This window comes from Leuresthes tenuis, unplaced genomic scaffold (assembly GCF_036924035.1).
Source record: "Leuresthes tenuis unplaced genomic scaffold, fLeuTen1.0.hap1 SCAF_5, whole genome shotgun sequence".
NCBI classification, from domain to species: Eukaryota; Metazoa; Chordata; class Actinopteri; order Atheriniformes; family Atherinopsidae; genus Leuresthes; species Leuresthes tenuis.
The window spans coordinates 3,504,423-3,529,772 of record NW_027325359.1 but is presented as its reverse complement, the minus strand read 5'-3'; the positions used below and the strand labels follow the sequence as shown (position 1 = coordinate 3,529,772).

Here is a 25,350-nt window from a genome sequence, read left to right as displayed (position 1 = left end):
TATTTTTTCCTAATTAATTTAGAAAAATAAAAACACATCAGTTAAAAAAAGGGCATTATGCTGGTATTCGTCACCCCAGTATTTGTGTTGATCATATAGATGCTGGTGAGTTCAGAGAGCTGACACGGAAAGGCTACCATATGGCAAGACAGGAAGGAGGGAAAGGGAGAGCAACGCACTGAAAAGGGGGAGAAACTAGAAATGCAAAGAGGAGGAGAAAAAGAGCAACTGAGAAGAGAGAGGGGATAACATGGAATGATGAGGATGATGGAGACTGGAAAAGGATAGACCTGGGTGATGGTGAGTGGGGGGGTGGGCTGACGGAGATGAGTGAGTGAGGTGGGTGGGTGGCAGAGCATACAGCTTGGAAGCAGAGGAGGCGACAGTCGGGGGTGTTCACTGCTCAGTGATGTGTTATGATCTGACTCTTCCTACTATATACACACACACATAATTGTGTTTTTATCACTTTGGAAGATACCGATTCCATTATTTAGTCATTGAACCTCAATCTGAAATATTAGGCTGGAAATGTATTTATTAGTCCTTGAAGAGATGTAGCCGCTGAAAAAGGCTTGTCTCTCAACGCTTTATGATTTTCTCCAACCTGTTCGTATTACTCAGCCTCAAATTCAGCCATATTGACGATGTAAATTTGTCAAAAATGAGTTACAAGCATGGTCAAAATTTTCTTTTAACGAGTATTTCCTAAAATAGCTGCTCGCTTCAGCATCTATTTCTCTTGCAGTAAAAACATGTGAAATACCGTACTTGCTGGGATCTATTTATGCAGGAGGATTGATACACAATTGTTGTATCAGTGAGAATTTATGGCAGCAAGATGGCACTTAACAGCTACATTGACCTTGTTCATTGTCACCCGATGCAGGATTGTGGTATATTGATCTGGGTTTAATAGATCTGGGCACCATTTAAGGTCCATGGTGTGTTATCAGGATACATTTGTTTTTGGCATTTACTTAGGATTTGTAAGCTGATTGATATGTATAATCTATCACCAGCATTAGTTTTAAAACTCAAGGGTTTACCTTCAAAGTGTGTGTAGGACCAGATTTACGTCCCCACAAAATTATTAATAAACACACACGCACAGTCACACATTCACACATGCAGACTCTCTCACCCTCCAGCTCCCTCACTGGCTCTCCCTCATTCTGGCTCTGTTGCCAAGGCTACCGCACAGCCTCTTGCTGCATATACCTAGACGAAGCTGCCGCCTGTGGATCTCTCTTTCCTCCAGGATACAAACAAAAGAAAACCCATCAGACTTCTGTATCTCTATCTCTCCCTCGCACACACCTACATTTGTAGACTCTTCCTTTGCAAACCTCACACACATCCTCTGCCTCTCTCTGTCTGCCGTTGTCGGTCTCTCTTCCTCTCACATGCAAACACACTCGCTCTTCTCTCAGACAGAGGAGCAGTAAAGGGATTGGCGTGGTTGTTGGTGTTTGGCTTCTGGTCTTTGGCTCAGAGGGAGCAGAGCAGCAGATGGCGATGTGAAGACAACCTCAGCCAGGTAAGAAGACTTATCCTAACCACACTCAGCGCTATGATGGTTCCAGACCCCCTTCTTCTCCTCTTGTCTTTTCCTTCGTTCCTCCTCTGTGGCAGTGCGACACGAGGTGAATACCAATTCCTCAGCAAAGCCCCCACGGTTTATATGGCTGTATTGCTCTCCAGGCTGAAAAACGGTAGGGATGTGTCATGTAGATTCTGTACGTGTGCTCGTTCTCAGATAAATCAAACTGAAAAATTGACAACAGGTTGGTTCGAAGATCTTGCTTTTACCTTGATTTTGCCCTCCCTATTACTACTCTAAGCTTGATTTTCATTTCTGTATCATATCTATGTGACAAGTGGGAGTTACCAAAAAGAGACATGCAACAGTCCACCTCCCTGGGTGATTCATTACTAATCCATCCAGCTCTGCACTGTGTGGTCGCTCTAGCTCACCGTAGCCATGTACGTGATATGAATGGTGTTTTGTCTTAGTATGAATGACTGCCAGAGAATGCCATTCCTGCACTGGTGCTTTGATGCAGTGCAGTCATGTAACGCAATCCTTTGTCACTGAGAATCCAGATTTATCTCCAGCAGCCTGTAAATCAATTCACCATGCAGCACATTTCAATTATTCATACAGTTTAGCTTTGGAAGAACTGTAAGTTTATATGTTTGTTAACGAGATTTGTCTTTGCGCTGCTTCTGAAGTTGCTTCACTAAACTGTAGAAGTCTTTGTAAACAGAAGACCTGATTGATTAGCTGTCTCTGTGATATACAAGAGAAAGCTCCAGGTTTGCTGGGTATTTCATTTTAAGGTCATCGGGAGCTTTTTGCGTATTGATATCAAGATCTGTGCATGAGTTTGTGCGTGTGTATGGGAGAAAAAGGTTGATGAGACAGGTCTCAGCCCTCGTGACTTTATCTCAAGTTACCATCCCATCATCACTTTCAGTAAGAGCTTCCTCTTATCATGTCTCGATGCCACACGAGCACAACAACACACTCAATAGCCGCTCTTTATTCATTTGTTTTCACCTGGAAACTGTAAATGATGCACCAATCCACCTGAAATATTTTAGTGGATGGCCACAGCACATCAGACAAAGCAAAACAGAGTCTAACCATTTTTAGAAATAGAGCACAAAAGCAGATTTGGATCCATTATTTTCCAGGCATTATTCCGGAGAATCAGGAATATCCATTTAAGCCTGAGCCAGCTGTCACTACATTAATTCCCCTCGTTCCAGTTTTCAGGAAAGGGTTTTACAGAGTAAAAGTCGGTCATTCATGGTCCTGCAGTTCTCTTGGGACGGAAGCCACAGGATTTTTGCATAACTTTGTACAGACTAAACCGGACAGTAGGTTCTTGAATGGATGCAGATCAATGGAAACACTATGCCCATACTCTAATTGAAGACTGAGGGGGTGGTGTTTGTTCGGACCCAAGGAAGGAAGAAAAGAGGAATAAGGCTGAATCAACTGTTAGGTTTGTCTTATATGCCACAAATGTATTTGGTATAACTTGCTGCCGGGAACACTTTCTAAGGCGTTTTTTAACTTAAACTATTTCCTAGTTCCTAATATTACAATATCAGCTGAGGTTTCTTATTTTTTTATATGATTTTGAATTAACTGTAAATACGAGTTCCTTCACTGGTGACGTTGTTTATAAGCTGAAACAGGCTGTCTTTTGGTCTCTTTCTGACAGTCGTCACTGTCTAATTTGGAAGGAAATGTTAGATAAGATTATCAGCTAGATTCAAACTGTTTCATGCATGTTTGGTTCTATGCTTTTGTCTGTGCTAAAAAATTAAAGAGCTATAATACTTAAAACTGTATTATGTATTATTAGGTATTACGATCCAAGCTTTCTCTACATTGCTTGATATAAACCTGATATTTTCAATCCTACAATTTGAAAGATATATATACCCTAAATATCTCAAAATCTCTAAAAGATGCTTTGATCAGAGCACGATGGCAAGGAAACTAATAATTTTGCAGAGATTTACAGACTTCTCTGCAATCGGAGGACATTAAAGAGTTCAGTATTTTTAAAATCCTCACTTCAGCTTTGATTAAATGTACCAGACAATACGCAATACAAACACTCAGCAGCTAAAGCGAGAGTCTGGAAAAACAGAGATATATACCTCAAAGATCAACAGCGAAGAGAGGTGGATTTTTTTTCTTTTTAGACAAACGGGAATATTGTCACTGCTCTCCCAGTGCAGATGTATGTTTGTGTTTTTTATTTTTCATGCAGTGTGCCTGCCAAAGCGTGTGCGTGCATGTCTGTGTATGTGTGTGTGCACTACAGAATGTTGGTTGCCACAGTTACCAAAACGCCAACCTCACTGCGTCATTGCTTCAGACAACCTTCACACAAAAAAAGAGTTGCTTTTCCTCCCATTCCTCCCTCCATCCACTCCTCTACCTATCTACCTATTATTTAAAAATGGAAGCACACTGAACTTTCTCTTATACAACATAATCTGGACCTGTTTGTGTGTGTCTATGTTTGAGTGTGTGTGCACTTTACATATATATATATATATATATATATATATATATATATATATATATAGGTTGCATGTATGCACATTGCCATGGCTACGAGCTGGGCTAACTGGCGTCATCACTTCAAAACCACCTTCACAGCAAGCAAAGAGAGGAAGAAAAATACTAAAAGCAGCTCCTCTCTGTTCAACACCTGCACACACACACATCTTCTGCCACTGGTGTGGTCTCTTATTCCGCTGAGCTCAACCCGTTCGTTCAACAGGGTCCAGTGGCTCAGGAGGAGAGGGGGGGGGTTTGTAGAGGAGAGCAGGGTAGGCTTGACTTCATGCATACTGATTTGACCGGAGCTATCTGAATGTGTTTCTGAGGGTGTCTGGCTTGAATCATCCCTGCCTCTTCCTCCCAAAGAGGCAGGGAAGAAGGAGAGGGGAAGAACTATTGACAGTTTACAGTGTCACCTCACATCACCATCCTCCGCTCATGAAAGCACAGCTGGGAGCTGATGAAGGTGCTACTCTGATCCATATTCAGAGGAAACTGGATTACTAACCCTGTCTCAGTGTGACCAGCTGAACTGGTCACAGGGTGTCTCCACTATAAACGCTGAGTGGGGCAAGATTAAGACTGTATTGAAATGATCCGTGACTATGATGCTTTTCGTCATTTGGCTCGTATCTTGTGTCCTTCAGAACTGTATTTGCCTCACAATGGCCGACAACAACCAGTTGCCACAGGATACAGGATTCAAATTGATCATGTGATCTAACTCCATCACCAGTTCCCTGCCATCTCTCATAGGTAAGTCTTCTGACTGGCTTTATATTCCATGTTGTTCATTATTTGTTTGTCATTGATGAAAACTTGTTCCAAACTTAACTCGCAACAAATTTAGCCATCGGCAACACATTCACACATTAAGTGATATGAGCACTGACAGCACGCCACCACTCTCACTAACCCCCGCTTTCACACATCGGCGCAAATCACGTGGTGATAATCAGCCAAATGTACAAAACACCTTTATTAATGGTTGAAGGACAAAAGTGGAGGGCAGAAAAGGGCTTTGACTGCTGACTGGTGTGTGTGTGTGTGTTGTCAGTAGATAATAATGCTCAGGACGGATGAGAGGGATGAGAGCCACTCTGTTGCCAGGGTGACGGACAGGGCTGTAAACACGCTACCCCTGACTCATCTCTTCACAATAGAGCGTCACTCTCTCTCTCTTCCTTTCTAACTCACACACACGTTTGCACACACTCACAACACGAACACATACACACACATTGATACGATAGAGTCCAATCTAAGGGAAACAAGAGGATCCGGAGATGAGGACCACTCCAAGTTGCTTAGCTGTACCTCTGAATAGGCCTGTCGAATAAATGCAACCCTTTCTGTCATACACTCGCTTATTTAAAAACACACAATAAGACACATTCACAGAAGCTAACAAACACATCGAGCACTCAATTGAACTGAAAAACATTGCTCTTTGGTGAGGTTGAAAATGTATACACATTGTAGGCCTGGTGAGCAGAAAAACCTTAAATATGGCATACTCAGATCTTGTTAACGGTCTTAAAAAACCTTGAACCACAAAACAAACAATCAATTTTTTCTGTCTATAAAAGATTAAAGGAATATCCAAAGAAAACGTGAGTTTAAACTAAGACTTTTTGTGGGAATCAGATGACAAGCACCATAAAAGATGTCATGCAAGTGCTGTGTGTGCTGCCTTCTACTAAAACTTTAAAAAAATCTGAATCCGGTTTCATATATATATAATTATACCAAGCTTTATGATAATTCATTTTTTATATCACATGAAGAGCAATCAAATACACCTAACTTAACTTAGAGGAACTTCTTTTGACAGGGGGATCATGACCCGCCGGCTGAGTAGCTCCACACGTTCGCACACTGAAGACTCCATCTTTCTGAGGCCCGATGAGGACCCCGTCTGGTTGGATGAGCCCACAAAGACAGAGAAAATAGGCGATGGAGTCTTTAAAAAAGAAGGGCTTTTTGACTGCAAAGATGGACCCACAGGGGGTCAAAGCCCACAGGGAGAGGAAGTGTTTATACATAAGGTGTACGCGTTGGTGATTGAGATCCACTGCTGGGCTGCACTGTTTATATTCTCCCAAGTCACAGTACGTGAATCGGTTTTAAAAAGTGTTTTCCTTCAATTTCTGATTTAGTTTGTTTTTCAGTTTTGCTGTGAATACAAGAAAAACCCAAGTTAGTGTAACTGCAACATAAGCAAAGCAAATGCCTTCTTCTTATTTTTTACTTTTTATATGCATTACATTCTCATATTCTCTTGATATTTGCCAACGCTTTTGTTCTTCTTCTGTCTTACCACTGTTTTCATTGACTTATTGTTCCATTCATATGTGAAAAAGTACAGGCCATCTACTTTTCTTCTTCATTTGCTTTTCACATCGTGGCAGCCTGTGATTACCTGAACATGAGCCCTCCATCTTTCTCTCCTCACAGGGGTACTGGGTGTTTTTTGTCCTGGAGGGAAATGGACCACTCTCATCCATCTACAAAGCTCTGCAGGTCATTGACTTCTACCTTGGCTTCATTTTACCATGCCAGCCAATTTTTGGAATGGACGTAAGTTTCAGATGTTACCTATAGTGTAGCACAGTTAATTTTGAAGCATCATCTGTGTCTAACTCTCTGTGTTTCTCTGCACTGGATAGTCCATGGTGTTAATGGGGGAGGTGGCGAACACCAAACAGCACAACTGGATTGTCCATGGCACTGCAGGCGTCGGTGTGGCCATCTGTGTAGTCATGGTAAGACACTGACAGAATCTTTAATCTCATATCCATAACAGCATTTTTATTCAAAATTTCAATTGTTAGATCTTTTTTGCTTTAATGTTAGATTTTCAAACGATGAATGATTGTAATTTATCATGTAGGACCACAACCGTCTTTTACAGAAACGAGATTGACTGAAAAATGTGTTTCTTAGTTGACTGAATTGTTTGTGAACTCAGGTTTGAATGCGCATCTGCTTTTATCCAATGATGCCATTCACTGTTTCTTTTCCTCTGTTCATTCTATTCAGGTTGTGCACATGGTGTCTAAGTGGCGTTACGGTACTGGCTTGTGGTCATCAGGAACGGTGTCAAGGGACATTAGTGACCGTCGTCAGTCTGTGAGTCGCCAGCCCTCCTTCACCCTGTCGGAGTGGACAGATGCTCAAGAGGATCTACTGGACTTGGACCCAGTGCCCCAGACCCCTGTCTTTGACATTGGCACAGACACCAGGGCGGATGGAGATGCCGCCACGCTCACCGTCACACCAGTGGGGCTTCAGGAGAGGTTAGAGCTCTCTGCACAGATGAGTTGTTTTTGTGAAATAAGAGAGAAATGTTTAGTGTCTCTGTCCGTTTCGGTAACTGCACGAATGTGCCGAACCCATACAACTGAAGTAATATTTTTACATGAAAAACGGATGCACACGTAGTGGACGTTTTTACAGACTAACTCCGTCTGAATCACACAGGAGAGGCTCCAATGTTTCTCTGACCTTGGACATGTGCACACCAGGCTGCACAGAGCCCTACGGCTATGGAGCCCAGCTCTCTCCCAGAGACCAGTCTGCCCAGGAGTACCTCCGACAGGGGTCACACGTCCTGACCCCAGCTATGCTACATACAAGGGCAATGGATGACCAGAGCCTACAGGCTGAGTTTTATGTAAGTGACGCAAGAGCAGCTCAGCCACCTACACTGTAGATTAACAGAGACACACCGGAAAAGACTGACACTGACACACAAACATAGGTGCGGACGCTAATGCTCACACCCACACAGGCACAAACACCCATCAGAGCTCTGCACACACCCGTAAGCTTTTTCACCGCCTGTCAGTGGGCGAAGGATGGAGGGCTACAAGTATATTTGCATATAAAATCCACAGAGGATTCCAGTGACTACAAGGCATAAAGATGAGCGTTCAAGATCAGATAAAACATTATCAGGAGCCTTTAAGTCATGTACACTTAGACAGCAACAGTTTGATGCGAGGGGCAGTGGACGACTTCATGTTTTTCAATATTATTTTCTTAGAGTTTGGTAGAAGGAAAGGCCTGGACCTTTCTGCAAGGACTGATTTTTCAGGCACCAATTGTTCTTTGTCCACTGGCAGGAAACTCCCATGAACTTTGTGGACCCTAAGGAATACAATTACCCAGGGCTGGTGAGAAAGAACCGCTACAAAACCATTTTACCGAGTGAGTATAGCTGTCAAGAACTGTCAAAAAAATGACAGATTATAGTATTTATACTGCTTTGCTTTAATAAGTTCACATCACAGTGAGCAATATTGCTCAGACACATCTGTAAAAGGTCCTTTTCCCAGTCTTTTTATCCATACAGAAATGCAGCTCACAAAGTGACACAAACCCTCTGTCACTCTTACTCATGTTTTTGTCACACTGTCCATGTGCAGATACACACAGCAGAGTCATCTTAAACTCACAGGATGAAGAGGATTTTCTCTCCACCTACATCAATGCTAATTATCTTAAAGTAAGTGAAAATGTGTGTATTTATGAACAGGCTCTTTCCTCAGCAATGCTGTGAAGTAGCCACTGGTATTTCACTTATACTCAATGTCACTGACCTTGTTATTCTTGGGTAATAAATAACTGTCAAACCCTGGCATGTGTGTGTGTGTGTGCCTGTGTCCAGGGTTATGGGGATGAAGAGCGAGCTTACATTGCCACCCAGGGTCCCACTGTGAACACAGTGGGGGACTTCTGGAGGATGGTGTGGCAGGAGAGAAGCCCAATCATAGTGATGATCACTAACCTGGAGGAGAAGAACGAAGTAATTGTGTAGACATGAGTAATTTTGATGATGAATTACTGGAATAAAGCACTGTTATTCTTGGTCGATAAAAGAACAGGTAAAATATTCTCTTGTGGGTCTATTGGGTCTTATAGAAATGTGCAGAGTACTGGCCTGAGGACACTGTGACCCATGAGGGCATAGAGATCACCGTTGTCATGGTAACCCAGGAGGATGACTACAGTCTGAGGGTGTTTACTCTGAAGGTAAACCACAGTTGCCCCACAATTAGAAAGATGAATACCAGGATCAGAAATCCATTTCAAGATTTATCACCAGTAGGGAATAATTCAATTCAATCTGCTGTTCACAACTTTGAATAAGAACACAGCCATAGTAGGGGTTTTATAGGGCTGCACTTTGGCACAGAGAACCCTTCAGTTTAAGTTCAAATCTATCTTGCTTTATATTTCATGTTAACCTCACAGTAAAAAAAAAAATGTCTGTTTACAAATCTGTACAAAAGGTTTGACATACGTGTGAAATATACGTGTTAAACTCATTCACACCTTAAATTCTTCCTTTATTCAGTTTGTGTGTGGAGAAAAAAAATGGATGCACGTTTATACATCCGACCTTGGGTTTTCTAAATCCTGACTCCAGGTAACCTTTGAAAGCCATAACTGGATGCTTGAAGAATGCCTTTAATGTGAACAAGAACAACACTTTTAGTTGTGTGACTGGTCAAAATAATGGGCTTTTTTTACTGAGCATACTTTCAGATAATGCATGCATATTTGCAAACAACTGCAAATTCCAAATATTTGTCTTTATTTTTGTCTTTTAATTCGTCTTAGTTCATAACCTTCTGGGAAATTCTGCGTTAGTGACTGGAAATGAAGCCTTGGAAAGACATGCCCCTCTTAATGTGTGTGTGCATAATGTCCAAAAGATTTGAGAAACTCCGGTGACATCCTGTTACCTCAGCTGCTCTGGGGTGTTACTACTAAACTCAGTGGTACTACATGTCTATATATGTCAGAATGACTGCTCTCACAATCAATAATACACAACATTTCATTAATGACAACATCAAATTTTTCTGTTCTCAACATCTCATGATGATGTGATCGATTTTCTCTACAATCAAAATACAAAGTGGTATCCAGACACACCTCAAATATTTGTGTTTGTTGGTGGTATCCATTATGTTACTGCTTCTTGTGTTCATGATGATCTATATTTAATTTGGGGTCATGGTGGCATTGGCACTTTACAAAACAAGCATGATTAAGCTAATGCAGGCTGCATTTGATTGATAAGCACCATGGGATCATTGTACAAATGTTCTCCGAGTTAAAAGCTTTGTTTGTTTATCTCTGGTTGTGTTGTGTATCTGTAGTATTAATAATTACTGGGAGACTGGCACTCAGGGGATAGTGGAAACTGCTAGATTTGACAGTGCACAGTACTGTTAAGAGAAGAATAGACAATAAAGGCATTTTTTTACATGTCTTGCTCTGCATTTGCTGTTGTTATGGCAACTGACAATGACGTAACAGTGTGGATGCACATGCAACAGAAATTTTTCTTTATGTAGATGTGTGAACAATGCAAACAAAGTATTTCAATCCTTTCTGTGTGTCTGTGTGTTCGTGCCAGTGTGGGGATGAGGAGCGCAGTCTGCGGCATTACTGGTACACCTCCTGGCCTGATCAGAAGACCCCAGACAAGGCTCCACCCCTGCTGGAGCTGGTACAAGAGGTAGAACGAGCCCGGGAGGAAGCCCCACCCTCCAGTGGCCCTACAATTGTCCATTGCAGGTACACTGCAAACGGAACAAAAAAGACCTCATGTTAGAAAATAAAGCCATGTTGTTAGTGTTGACTCACAGTGGAAAGCACCCAGTTTTATACATTAGAAGGCCTATTCATGCCTTTTCCCCAAGAAGTATTTCCTTTTCCTTTTAATCACAGTGTAATCTGTTCTAATCGGCACGCTTTTCAGTCTCAGTTCTTCCCTAACAATCAAAATTTTCTCTCACAGTGCTGGAATTGGTCGAACTGGCTGCTTCATTGCCACCTCCATCTTGTGCAAGCAGCTGAGGACTGAGGGTGTGGTGGACATCCTGAGAACCACCTGCCAGCTCCGTCTGGACAGGTGAAATGTGCTTTGTCCTTGCATATGCTCATGACTTTCTTTAGTTCAGGCAAATGAAGAAAAGAAAAAAAGGAGAATCAAATCAAGAGAGAAAGCTCTGTGGGCTTCACCCTGGAAAGAAAATACAGAGGAATTTATGGGAAATATCTCAATCAAATATCACAGCTAAAAGAGAATCACACTATCAATCAAGCTGGGTTTTTTTAAAATCTCAAATAGAAGTAGCATCACTACTCCTTACTAATAGCATTAATTGTGGTTAATTTCCATGAAAGCATGTCAGCAACACCAGCTTTTTACCCTGACACCAGCAGAGCCGCATGCACAGGCAGCCTTTCTTTTATTTGCGAGTTACACCTGTTTTTGATAAGTCACCTGCCTGTTGTTGCATGGGTTGTTTCAGAAAATGTGATGAATATTTCATTCCTTGCTGGAACAGTCATCATGTAAAATGTTTGATTTCAACAGAAATATGTTGAGATTGTAATCATTTGTTTAAAATAATTACAGAAAACAGAATTTTGAATGCATAAGAAGTGGTGCCTGGGAACATCACTCCTCCCAAAGAAAAATAATATTTATACTGGGATCAGGTGAAAACAATTAGGTAAAACGGCCACTGGGGGACGCTAAAGACTCATCTAATCTGTCAAATTTGAGGGTCCCGTCGAATAGCTTTAGTGTACTTTTTCAAAGCTCTTCTACTTGACCTCCTTAAAAACACCATGGGGTTGAGGAAAGATGATAGGAACAATTCTTAATGACTTGGGAAAAAACAACCATGCTGCAATGAGAATTCAACTATGAGACTAAACTCTGATGTAGGTCTGCAGCACTGAAACTTCAGCTGTTAAATAAATACTCGTCTATTGCAATCTCATTGCTTTGTGACATGAAAATTGTGTCATACATATATATCATATATATTATGGCAGAGATAATGCATAATATTCCTAGTTCATAACTGAAAAAGGAAAGTTGCCACATACTCATCCTCCTGTCTACATATTTATCCCCATGAATCACAGTCAGTATGACTGGATGAAAAATAATCGAGTGTTGCTATAAAAGTTGCATCAGCAAGTAATTGTGGGACAGAATTATCTCCTTTCGCTCATAAAGGATGGTCCGGCGTATCCTGTGCTAAAGGCGATAACTATGGAAGCATTGGAGTAAAATAAATAAGTGCTTAATGTTTTACACCACATCGACATTTTTTTTAACAAAACCAATGCAGAAATGCATTAAAATGAAATACTGAAATGCAGAAAGCAGTAAGCATCTCATTATTCAGTTGCTTCCAAAACTGTCTTTTGCAAGTGTCCTAATAAAGTCATTTGGAAAACAATCACAACAAGTTGCTTAAGGTGTTTATACAAGCTATTAAATCATGACATGCACTTAGTTTTATATCACACGGCTTCTTCTTTTTGGTTTATTATTTTTAAATGCTTAATGACCTGGTGTGGTATGTTTTTTGGTGTACATTTGTTTTACTTTGACCATATCTTATCATAAGTCACCTTCTTTTTTTAAATCTTCTTTGTGTGTTTTTTTTAGGGGTGGGATGATCCAGACGTGTGAGCAGTACCAGTTTGTGCATCATGTCCTCAGCCTGTATGAGAAGCAGCTGTCTCACACTGCTGAGGAGTAGAGTTAGCACTGCAGCCACACCCAGACCGAGACACACCACTGTACACTGTACCACCTCTGGTGGTATGCACCACTGTACTTATCATCATTTCAATCTCACCCTTTAACAACTTCAAACTATGTTAATCTCTTCATCAGAGGCAGGCTTGCTCAGGCAGGACTGAGAGGTTGACATTAACTCTGTGCTTATTGTATGTCTTTAAGCAGACTAAACATAGGGAGGCGGGATTTGAATCAGCCCTCCAAAAATCCTAATCACAGTGTCATAAATCCACACATTCCTGATGAGTTGCAGCTGTCAGGCATAATCCAAGCCCAAACTCCCAACGTCATCTCATGTGTGCAGTTGAGGCTTCCATCACACTGATGTTCACAAGTCTAAGTTGTCAAGACTTTGTTTAGCTTCTGGTTCGAAATAGCTCCTTCACATTGTGATTGTACAGTTTTCAAAAGGTTAAACTGGAGCTGGAGCAACTCAGATCAGCTGTAATGGAGTTTGATTTAGGGACATCTAAGTCCAGTCTAAGAAAGTTAGTGTTGATAATAAGGGCCCTTTACAATAAGTGCCAGCATAATTTAAAATCCACAGAGATAATCAAATGCCAGCCTAATATCTAACACTATATTGTTATAAAAGTTCATATTAAGTATAAGTTAACTAACATCTAGCCTTTTCTTACTGACTCTCTATTAATGTAAAAAAATCTTTACAGAAGGCCTGAGTCACCTCATCTTCAGGTTGCATGGTGCTAAGTGTTCATTAAAGGCATGTGCAATGTTACGGAAACATAGGAATGTATCAGTTAGGTTATAAATGAACTAATTAGGATTTCTGTGCAGTCTGCAGTATTACAGTTTTACCACACTGCCTGTGCAGTCCTCATGGCCCATGGTGTTTACAGAAAACAACTTCTGCATTGAGGCCCCATAGATGTTCATTCAGAGGCACCACAGAGCCAGTGACGCTGAGGAGGCAGACACCACAAATGGAATCTCATCATGTACACAACCTTCATGGCATTCACAAAAGGGCACCGAGTAGAGAAAAACTAGCCAAGACAACTCACCAGAACCTAAAGGATGGCGATATCCAGCTAGTATTCTTGTAAATGAAAGTCTGCCCACCCTCATGCTCTGTGACGCCTCTTCTTTCAACAGTAGCTTATACACATCTGTGAAGTAAGAAGCCCATGATTGTTGTATAGACAGGCCAGGCCTAATCTGTATGAAGCACAATAGACCAACTAAGGTTGTCTCTCTGATGTTCAGCTGTATAAGTTTTTTTTTTTTCCGTATTGTGTTTTGATTGTGTTGAGTTTATTGGATTGCATGTGCTGTATGGGACTCAGTAGGTCCACAATCAAAGCGACGTGATTGGTTGTCCTGCTTTTTGTTGTGTAAAAGGGTTTAAGCCTATTATTATATTGCTTGCTCTCAGCCAATGCTTTTGATACAGTTTGCTTTTGTGAAACCAACCAGAGATATTTTTAGAACATTTTGATACAATCCTTTCGAGTAGATGCCTTGTGTATATTTCCGTTTACACCATGATGGAATGTAGCTCATACTGTGGATCAAACCATTGGTTTATATTGCAAGACTTAACGGAACAAAATGTGACAACTACCTTAGTTACCTTACAGTACAGAGAATAAATAGATTATGTTCAGTCTTTAGTATTATTACTTTAGGCCTTTAGGCTTTGCTTTAATATGCTTTGCTTTCTGTGTATGTTTTTATCATTTTCTAGGAGAACTTTACCTCAGACTGAGTTTTTACGCAGTCCCTATCCATCTGTGACTCTCGGCCACTCTCAGTTAACAACACAGTTGAGAAATAAATGCTACGTGTAAGGCAGCTAAAACAGTGGAGATAGTTTTCTATGTCACAAAAATCATAAAACTTCTTCGGCTATGAACATTATCAGAGGATGGATTTACCTGCGAGGGGCTCAGACCAATTAGTCAACATCAACTTAACTAGGAAAACAAAACTGCCAAAATTACTGTGTTCAGGAATAAAGGACTGAGATTAACAAGAAAAGCTACAATCTGTTGTCAGACTTCTGACGTAATCCTCTGATAATGTCAATGTACTTGACTGAAAAGCTTTTATCTTGAGTGCTCGTTATCAGTGCTTACCTGGTCCTCTTCTGATGATCAAAGTGGGGATCACAAAAGAGCCAAACAGTCAGACATACAACAACCAGCAATCAGTATTCCTCTCCTCTGCTACAGTATTGCTTTAAGTTGTGAGTTTTTGCATCCAAATAAAGGTAGATTTTCATGAATCTGTATTTCTGTCTTTTTGAGCTCCACTTAGTTATTCAAAATGTACACTTTATCAGTCTTTAGTTTCACATTTCACTGTCAAAGTGCAGCTCACATCACAACAGGTTAAAAGAGAACCACACAGTGCAGTCATATCAAGAGGCCACTAGGTGTTGCTCAAATACTCCTCATTCAAATGTTTATTCAATGACACAGTATTGATGGCAGAGCTACAGAGCAATAGCTTTTGATCAAACAAAGGACTTGATTATACTGAATTCAAACCTCCACTTATCACAAATGTTTTATTCATGGCTTTGTGAGAATGTGCTACTGGATATACAGCTGTGTTCATTTCTAGATTTCATTCAATCTTTACAGCCCTTATATAGCATCATGTAAGAGTAATTTCAGACATGTAGACACATCAAGTTTTTATGCTGTTGTTGCTTTTATCCTTCTTATTAATAAAAAGCCTTTTATTTTGTAAAATTATTTCTCAGTGTCAGCACAAGAAAAACAGTTTATGGGGAAGTTGTCCTATTTATGCACTTAATCAGATTGCTGTCACTGCATTTCTCTTTGGGTTTTGTTTTTGTTGCATTTTTCCTTAGGAGTGAGTGTGTGAGCGTGTGTGTGGTTGTTTGTCTCGTTTGTCTCTGTGTGGCCCTGTGATGGACTGGCGACCTGTTCAGGGTGTTCCCCGCCTCTCGCCCAGATGACCCCTAGGCTGGGCTCCAGCCCCACCACGACCCGACCGATGGATTAAACGGGTATAGAAAATGGATGGATGGATGTTTAAACAGTGCAAATATCTTTCAGATATTCTATTTAGTTAAGTCTGGTATATGGTACATGATTAAAAACACAACTTAACGTGTCACATGATCAGCATGTATGTGTAACATCTAACTCTATCCCTGCACTTGCAGGGTAACAGATACTATCAATGGTTGGTTACTTAAAACCATGTAACTTAATTAGAACGTTCACTGTACAATACGTTACATTCAATATGGGCATGTCACTTCAGGCATGAGCTAGTTTGGTTTGGGACATTTACTTCTATCACAAATTAAGTTGTACTGTTTCAGCGTGTGTTAAAAGTTACTATTTAAACACCAAAAAGCACATTTTGCCATGTTTTCAGACTTTTCCGTGAATTTATTTGTTTTTTTATATGTAAATACTGGATATGCACATTATGAATGCTACAAAGAAACCAAAAAGTTAAACATGAATCCAAACAACCCCCAAGGATGTGTAAAATGTAAATAAAAACACAATGCAATGATCTGTAAATCTCATAAATCAATATTTTATAAATAAACAGTTAGAGAAACATGTTACAACTAATTAGGGTTCATTGGAAGCAGATCAGCCACATGACTGGATATAAAAAGAGCTTCTTAGACAGAAATGAATATGGGTAGAGGTTCAGCAATCATCAATAAACTATGTCCACAAATTGTTGAGCATTTTCAGTGTAATGTTCTTTAAAAAACCCTTAATCTACAACACATAATATAATAAAAGGATCCAAAGAATCTGGAGACATCTCTGTGTGCAAGAGCACAGCTGAAAATAAATATTGGATGCTTTTGATCTTTTGGCTCTCAGGCAGCAAAGCATTAAAAACAGACATGATTCTGTCATGTATATCACTGCATGGGCTCAGGTACACTTCCAGAAATTGTTGACTGTAGTTCACCGTGCCATCCACATATGCAGGTTAAATACTACCATGCAAAGAAGAAACCATATGATTCACAAATGATGTCATCTTTTCTGAGCCAAAGCTAATTGTTTTAAATGGACTGAGGTAAGGTGGGAGAATGTTTTTTGGGGGGAATCATAGAAGCCACATCCTCTGGACCAAAGAGGAGAGGAATCATCGAGTTTGTTGTTAGCACTCAGTTAAAAACCCTGCAGTTCTGATGGTAAAGAGGTGAATTAGTGCCTATGGAAGTGGCAACTTTCACATCTGTAAAGGCACCATTGATACTGAAAGGTATATCCAGGTTTTATCCAGATGACATAATTTTCAGGGAAGACCTTGCATATTTCATCTGAACACTGTTAAACCACATACTGCATCTATTACAACAGCAGGGCTTCGTGTTAGAAGAGTCCAGGTGCTGGACTGACCTGCCTGCAGTCCAGATCTCTCACCAGCGGAAAATAGTTGGCACATCATGAAACACAAAATAAAACAAAGAAGATCCATTACTGTTGAAGCCCATATCAGACAAGAATGGGGCAACATTCCTCTTCAAAAGGTCCAGCAACTGGTCTCCTCAGCTCTTTGATGTTTACAGACTGGTGTTAAAAGAGAGAGGGATGCTAAACAGGGGTAAACATGGCCCTGTCCCAACTGTTTTGATCAGTGTTGCTGCTATTGTATTTAAAATGAGCTCATCTTTTTCATAAAATAACTAAATGTAGCAGTTTCAACATTTGATATGTTTTCTGTTTTTCTGTTGTGAATTAAATATTAATTTATGAGATCTGCAAATCATTGCATTCTGTTTGACATTTTCTTATATAGTGTCCCAACCTATTGGCATAAATGGCACTGTAACAAAAGCTGAATCAAGCCCTACTTCTGTCTCAAGTAATAAAATCATAAAGTACATTCATTCTTCTTTTTGTTGGTAATTCTATTATAAGTATCGTTATTATTTTTGTTGTTATTTCTTCTCTTGGTAGCGACTGGTAGCATTCACACCACAGAGTCCATGTTTACCTCCTCTCGAGCGCGTCTCCTTTAAAAAAGCCGAACTGTCTCTTTAATCATGGAGCATAAACTGACGTCATCCTATCGTTAAGCCGCCAGCGCTGATTGGCTAGCGGTGACGTCAACTAACAGTTTTTCTTTTTTTTCCACTCCTCTCCCTCCTGAACCATGACCTCATCGCTTTAGTTCATGAAAGTGCTAAAGTGCACCTCCTGTACCTAACCACCCCCTCCCCTCTCCTCCTCCTCCTCAACATACACATTCACACTAACCGTTTTAGCCCTTACCTATCTTAGCTACGCTAATCTAACCTTCCCACGAGCTTACAACGTCTCCTGGTCAGTTAAAGGGCTGCGGCAGCCGTTTGTTGCCCCTCAGCCGCGCTTTCATGCCTCGTTTGTTCCTGGCGCTGTCAGCTTCTGTCAGCTGAGGGCTACTGTCTTCCCACAACATCCCCAGGTAAACACCGGCCAGCCCCATGAGGACACCGCCGCTGTCCCCTCACACATGCTGGCCAGTTGAATGACACACAGCGATAGCGTGGAGCCCGAGGTGAGTGCCTATATGTGTATGTTCAATGTCTAGTTTTTCTTTCATGAAATGTGTTGTTTCAAATGAAGCTAGCATGCGTTAGCAGCGGATCCTCGTTATCTGTGCTCGTGCCCCCCGCTGCTGCAGTGAACTCGTCCGCGCACACCCCCATCTCCCGGATGTGCGCGCCCGACTTATGATGGGAATTAAACCCGTCCTTGTTGAAGTTATCCGCTCTTTTGTTGAGATGAATATTCGCTATTTTTCCGTGCTTCAATTTCAAGGTAGGTGAAATAATGTTTTCGCCATATATATATATACTGAATTTGCGCGCTGCCGCTTGTTGTCATCACAGCCCGTCAGGTTCCATGGAGTAGTTAATTTTCGCATGCGGACATATCCACGCGTCATAACAACACAGGACAGGTTTCCCACTGACAGAACACCAGTGAAAGCTTTTTTAAAAGCCCATGATTCTATGTCTTTCAGCATTGATGGTAATTAAACCCAACGGTGTAAAGGTAATGGTCGTGGTCCGCAGTATCCGCTCTTCTCTTATTTAGGTTGGTTTATTATAGAGCGCTATGACCGCGCGCCCTCCATCATTGTTATTAAGGCTGTCACACAGTATACAGTGTCCCATCTGCGTCTTTGTGTGCCTCACCTCTCCACTGGTCGCAAAATCTGAAGCAACGGAATTTATGAGGAACACTTCTACTCATCATTTTCATGCACATTCCAAGACTGTGTATTTTGTGTCCGACATTTTTGGCTTTTTGGTTATTTTTTGGTTCTTTTCAGCAGTATTTGTGCCATATTTGCGGCTTGTTGGAGTCAGAGGGTAATCCCAGTTTGTTATCTGACCCTGCAGTTACAAGCTGCCACTGAGAGAGTATTGATCAGAGGACAGTGGAGGACAGAGGACTTTATATCTAAGTTTGTTGTTTACAGTATCATGGTACTGATCTCCTCTACCAAGGCCAACTAGGAATTGATTTTTCAAAATGATCACTGTAAGGGCACCATTCATGCTGCATGGGTTGCTTCAAATGTAAACACCCCAGACTTGGGACACAATTTTAAATAATATTTGTGAAGAATGCATTCATAATCATAAGCATAAGCGGCTTACATGTATTGTTTAAAATAGCAAGTGGTAGGCAAGCATAAATGGAGCTTTTCAGATGAGGGTTTGGGTTTTTATCCGATTTTCATGGTATCAAAGAAGGTTGTTTATCAGTAGGAAATTCTGCTTTTTGTCAGTAAATCAAAAGGCTTATGCAGAGCTAAAATAAATGTACTTGCACCAAGTGTTATGATGATTAAATTCTTAAACATTATTAAGTTCCAGCCTCACTTTTGTGAGGACCAGACGACCAGTCAGGGCCGTGTTGGTGGCCTGAATACGTGCACAGCGCTTTGTTGTGGTTGCTTTTTAAAGTGTAGATAATACACATGGTGAAAAGAGAGCATTTGTTAACACAAACACGTTTCGTTCATGAGAGAGCCTCATGGCTCAGAGTGAAGGGCATGAGATGGTCTGATGATGTCATTGTTTACAGCCTAAACAAACAAGTCACGCCTGTCATTCTGCAACATTAAAGAGTCAGCTTTTTATCAGCCTACTCAAGGCTGTGGACACATGTGACGTTATGCAGGGAGTTAATGAATAACCTGGATGGTATTACATCACCGCTGGTCGCCCTCCAGTTGCTCCCTTTGTGTTTGACTCCCTCCGTGATGTCTTATATGACAATATTAAGCTTTATTGAACTGGTCCATTGTGCTTAGCTCATGGTTGTGTTTGGAGGGCATGTGATTATTCCTGCAATTATTTTCCACTCTGTGGAAAAGATGCTTTTTTATCTTATAATGTATTACAAAGAAGATTTTCTGTTATCAGTTTTTAGTGTCGGCCATAAAGAGAACAGCAATAAAGTTGCTTCATGATTTGTGTGACCGTATTTTAATTTACTAGAAGGGGAAAATGTTGGAAGCTTTAGCTGTTTCCTCATTGGTCTCCAGTCGGATAACATACAGTTGCAACATATCTTACTATGCATACAGATCTTTAAGTGGCAATTCTATAGATTTTAAGCTCTTCTGCTGATAAGTTATTGATAGGACTGTTCGATAAATTGCTTTAACGATGTGTGAATACTCCATAATCGCATCGCAAGACCTGTCATATCAAGTTAGACCAACCCAACATCATCCTACAGTATTATTGCTTGATTGTATAAGATTAAGGCTCAAATAGTACTTATTTTTTATATAGTCTTTTATTTGAACAAATTGGCTGCTGAGGGACATGCAGACTATTGTCTGACTAAGTGAAAAGAGCAAAATAAAACGGGCAAAAAGAAATGTGTGGAAATACTCCAAAAACAGGCACTTTGCTAGCAGTGCCTCCAAAATGTTTAGTCGACACAAGGCAGATAAATGATTTGTTTGACGAATCAATTCTGTGTCACAAAGCTTTTCATGTCGCATGCAAACGAGATCTGTTTGTCGTCCAAGAAAGCCATAAAGCAAAATTGTCGTGACACGTGAGGTCACTGACTGAATGCTGTGGTGTAATGAGTCCACAGGTGTGTTATAGCACCTGTGTTAAAGAGTAGTCACTGTGTTCACCTGCTTTTTATGGAGCGTTGAAACTATAGTAAAGCACATAAGCAAAATGTTCAGGCTTTTTATTGATTATTTTCATGATTTAATTCTTCTCTCCCCTACGTAATCCCTTCATTCATTCTGAAGTAATGCTAAAACGTAGCATGTGTTGTAGATAAAAAGGACTAAAAGTAGGTTATGTCTGGTTTAGGTTTTTCTTCGTGGCTGTCTTGCATAAAGCAACATACAAAAGTATTCAGGAAGTGAAATGGACTTTCAGATGTTCAGAATTCCCACCAAGGTTGGAAAGCAACACTCAAAATGCACCAGCTCATTAGTTTCTCCTGCCTTCTGCCCCATTTCTAGTTGTAACTGTGTAGTTTAAAGTTATAGGAGATGTCTTTTCCCTACATGTGTTTTAATTTTTTAACAACAAAACTTACAGCAGATACACAAAAAAACGTTAGGCTGAATTTGCTGGTTTGACCTGGAGTAGAACACCTATAATTTTTATAATCCACTGGCTGTGCACTTATTCACTGCAAAATGTCATAATTTATCTACAATGATCTAGTTTTTCTCCCTTCCTGTATCCTCATCTAGCATCAGCACCAGTAGCATCCCCTCATCATCACTCTCCCTCTGCCCCACGGTCACCCCAGCCTGGCTGTTTCTATGGCAACAGCAAAATCTGCTCCGGGCCTGTACACATTGTGTCTGTCTCTGCCTTCTCTCCTCTTTGCTTGTTTTTCCTCTGTGCAGGCAGAGCTGAACAACAAGCCCCTGACTGCTGCCTATTTTAGTGTAAAGAGCCTATTTGTTGTTGTTGTTTATGTTTCCTTCCTAAATGTGGGCTTGAAGGGGAAACATTATGTGTGAAGTGGATGGACAGTTATGCTGAGTAGAGATGCTGGGGTTTGTGCTCCCTTTTCCGATCATCTAATTCCTCTTCCTCATATTTTGTGGCTGTTGTCTCTGAATTCATCACCCCACTGTCTTCCGATCTTCTGTTAACACGTCTTGAATTCCCTCCTTAATCTATGAAACTACTGTAGGATGATCTTCTACAAAAATGCAGAGCTCCAGTTTCTCACTATCACACATGTAAACTCTCGCACTCCTCCCCTCCCCATCTCTGTTCACTGCACAAGATGAAGCAAGAGAGTGAAAGGGAAGGAAGGAGGGATTCAGAGAGAAAAAGTGTGAGACTCTGGGTGGGAGGGAGAGCGGTCGCCATTAGACATATGCAGCGTCAGATGCTGTGCTCAGCAGCAGGGACACAGTAAAATAGGGAAAAACCATTCCCACCCTTGGAAGATGTGCTGTTAGCTGCTTGACTGAAGGGCTGCCTGCCATATAAGGTAGGGTCTAACAGGTGATGGGGCAGGTCGACATGTGGCAGGGGCTTTCCCTAGAATTGATGTTTGGGGACACATCATGGGAACTGTGGGGCTGTGTCATTTTATGATATATAGGTTTGTCTTCAGGTCACAGAAATATTGCTGAAATCTGCAGTGAATGACTCTTAGAATCACACTTAGACAGATGAGCTAAGATTTAATGGATTAAAATGATCTGTTTCTTTTTTAAGGTAAAGCATTGGCTAAATTATTGGGTTTTTTTTTAGTGCTGACTGACTGTTTTACCTCCAGCTTTCGTCAACAGTCTTAATCATATTAAACTATTTTATAGCTAGCTTGTATCTTTGATGTTCTGTAGCTGGTCTTTGGTACAACAAAAGTTGTGCCTTAGTTTAAGGTGCAGTGCGGTTGTCTATTCGTGTTCTTGCCCGTGTGTATGTACGTTCAGGCTTGGTCAGGTGCCTGTTGGAGACACAGGCCTCAGTGACGGAAAATCATTATTTTACAAATGTAGAGGAACTGATGCAAAGCCTCTGCTGTAAATGATGGCACTGCAACAGCGTTTGGCACATCTCATGAGATGACATTCATCTTCTCTGCATCTCCACAAATGTCCCCTCCCTCACCTTGAGCAGGCTGAGTTGCTAGGCTGGAGAGATCCTCACTGAATAACATTCTTCTCTACCTCCCCTCTCCCTTGCTTCACGGGTCTGCTAGCGTCAGAGCCCAAGTGAAAAGTTGCAGAGCTGCCTGGATGTCTTCCCAAGACAGCACAGATCAGAAGATACCGTTTCCCCACGTCTCACCCACGTTTTCACCTGTGTTTGATATTTTCCTGAGTGCCGTCTTCTTGTTGTAGAGGAAGACCGTAAAGTCTTGAGATCACATGACTCATGTTTTTGTCTGCCCTCCCCACCTCTTTAAGTGGACATATGTGTTGCCGATGGGATTAGATTGATAAAATGGTTCCTCTTTTAGGTTAAGCCTTCATGTTTGTGTTTGTCTGCTTTAGTCTCCCTCCCCTATCTGTTTCCTCTGTCTCTCACACTCTCCCTTTTAAGCCTCCGTTTAGCTTGTGTGGTAAATGAGAGGGAGTCCATTCATTTTTCATGCCACCACGTGCCTTCAGATGAATAAAACAACATGGTGGCATTCACATTCTGACCCTCTCGCTTGTCGCATGACACCTGGTTGACCACAGAAATGATCCTCAACATACATCAAACAAACAGCACTGCGGTTTGTTTTTTTTATGTTCATGTGTGTAACCTTGCATGGACTCACTGGTCTGATAGCCATGATAAAAGCATGTGTTTGTGGGTCTCGTGTCAAATGTACAAATGCTGTGGTGAATGTGAGGAGGGAGGAGATCCGAGTGATTAGATGTGATAGAAGAGACCGTTCATCAAGTTTATGGACAGTTGTCTACAACACACACTCATGGGATGTCACACAGGCCCTCTGTCCAGACCTGCTCTCTGAATTCCCCCAGCTTAATTTATCTCACGCCCTCAGTTTCCTGTTTCATGAGCTGCTGCACAAGAGACCCATCGCGATCAACGGCCACCAAATTTATACACACATGCACCTGCGTCTCATTGTTTTGTGTTTCTAATTTAAGTGTGTGGATTTTTTTATTTTGAAGTGTGATGTTCTCTCAGATCCCAGGACCGATAAATCCAGGCGAACGGCCCAGTTTGCTTTTAAGTCTTTAAATAACTTTAGTATTCATGATTGGGATTGTGACTGTTATAATAAATTAGGTGCTCAAAGTCTGCTAATAAAAGACAAGACAAAAGCGCATAAATAGCTCCTGTATGACACCTAGGCTTGGAAATTTATCCAAGATAATTTGTCATGGCAGCAGTTGAGTGATTTTGTCTGTGACACTGAACTAAGACTCAGTCGGGGAATCATGATCAAATGGTCATCAGCATCTCAGAACTGACAGCGGTTGTCTTGAATGTCACTCTTGCCAAGAATAATATCAAAATAAACGACTGAATGTCACACATACTCTCACTTGAACAACTCTTTTCTCACTGTTGCTGTTTTTTTTTCTTTATCTCCTCTTTCTTTAGGCACCATGGATCTCTTAGCACACACTCTAGTGTTAGCCCTCCTCCACTGACCTCTCCACCTCCACCTTTCCCTGTCTCATTCACCCTTCTGCTTTCATACCCCATCTCTGACGAGCCCTCACTGGTTACCATCCAGTCCCTCCTACATCATGGCAGGAGAGAAAGGGCCCAGCAAGCGAAGTGCCATGGACATCAAGCGCCTGGCGAGCCTCATCCAGAGAGGAACAGGTCGCTTGCTGGTGATTGACAGCAGGACGTTTTCCGAGTACAACGCTTCACACGTGCAAGGTGCAGTCAACGTTTGCTGCTCAAAGCTGGTGAAGAGGCGGCTGCAGCAGGACAAGGTGTCCGTCACTGAGCTTCTACAACCCAACGGCAAAGTGAAGGTGAGTAAAAGCTTTCTGACATCTGAAGGTGTACAAGGTGGTTAGGGACTCTTTCCTCTAACTTCTACTGTGATTCTTGCAAATAGTGAACTCAAAATGGTGAATTTATGTGTTTGGACAAGTCAGCGTAATCTTGCTTGTTTTTCCAGTGGCAGCACAATCAGTTCGGGAAAACAAGACATAAATACAGCAGGTGCTGCTGCGATGAGGAAAGGTATAGCTGTGGAAATGCTAGTATCAATGAAAGTAGTCCAGCTCCAAGTCCAGTAGCATGTAAGATGAACTATTTATAATTGTAGCATGGACATGCTGCTCGTTGCATCCATAATTTATTCAGCAGTTGCACAGAATTGGGATAGTAAGGCTTTTCTTTGAAGCAAAGGTTTTAGATTCAGCTGCTCCTGTCAGCAAGTTGTCACTGTGTGGAGATGTCCCTGATGCAGATGTACACACTAACAACTAGCTCCATGGTTTTTTAGGCCATCTCTAATGGCCTGGCTCATGTACCACTGTGGTTCTGGACTGGCCTCCTCTGTGCTTGCCCAGGCCTGTACCACATCTGCGTGGGCTATATTTGGCAGGCAGGCATACTGTAGATTTGTTGCTTATCAGTGGCCCTGAAATCGGATCCTCCCGTTTTCCATGGCTTCTCTTCTGAATATGACAGCCTTTTTTCCATGGCCAGTCCACTCGTGGC

General features: G+C 41.3%; 2 protein-coding genes across 4 annotated transcripts in view; both read left to right on the top strand.

Moving 5' to 3' along the window:
* Nucleotides 1-176: 176 nt before the first annotated feature.
* Nucleotides 177-14,967, top strand: LOC140306871 (tyrosine-protein phosphatase non-receptor type 5-like). Its single transcript, XM_072385491.1, has 14 exons — nucleotides 177-1,540; nucleotides 4,741-4,849; nucleotides 5,928-6,204; nucleotides 6,551-6,673; nucleotides 6,763-6,858; nucleotides 7,136-7,392; nucleotides 7,577-7,769; nucleotides 8,221-8,305; nucleotides 8,524-8,603; nucleotides 8,766-8,903; nucleotides 9,020-9,130; nucleotides 10,527-10,687; nucleotides 10,911-11,024; nucleotides 12,585-14,967. Exons 3-14 carry the CDS (start codon nucleotides 5,935-5,937, stop codon nucleotides 12,676-12,678), a joined length of 1,722 nt encoding a protein of 573 aa, XP_072241592.1. The 5' UTR covers nucleotides 177-1,540; nucleotides 4,741-4,849; nucleotides 5,928-5,934; the 3' UTR covers nucleotides 12,679-14,967.
* Nucleotides 14,968-17,928: 2,961 nt separating this feature from the next.
* dusp8a (dual specificity phosphatase 8a) overlaps nucleotides 17,929-25,350 on the top strand; it is a 41,018-nt gene continuing 33,596 nt past the window's right edge. Inside the window, exons 1-2 of one of the 3 annotated variants that reach the window (XM_072385488.1) lie at nucleotides 17,929-18,236; nucleotides 24,268-24,653. In XM_072385488.1, the coding sequence (XP_072241589.1) occupies nucleotides 24,417-24,653 (237 nt within the window). In that variant the 5' untranslated portion in view covers nucleotides 17,929-18,236; nucleotides 24,268-24,416. Of the gene's footprint in view, nucleotides 18,237-18,399; nucleotides 18,500-22,102; nucleotides 22,187-24,267; nucleotides 24,654-25,350 lie in introns of those variants that run through there. The other 2 variants (XM_072385487.1, XM_072385489.1) reach the window with 2 other exon arrangements.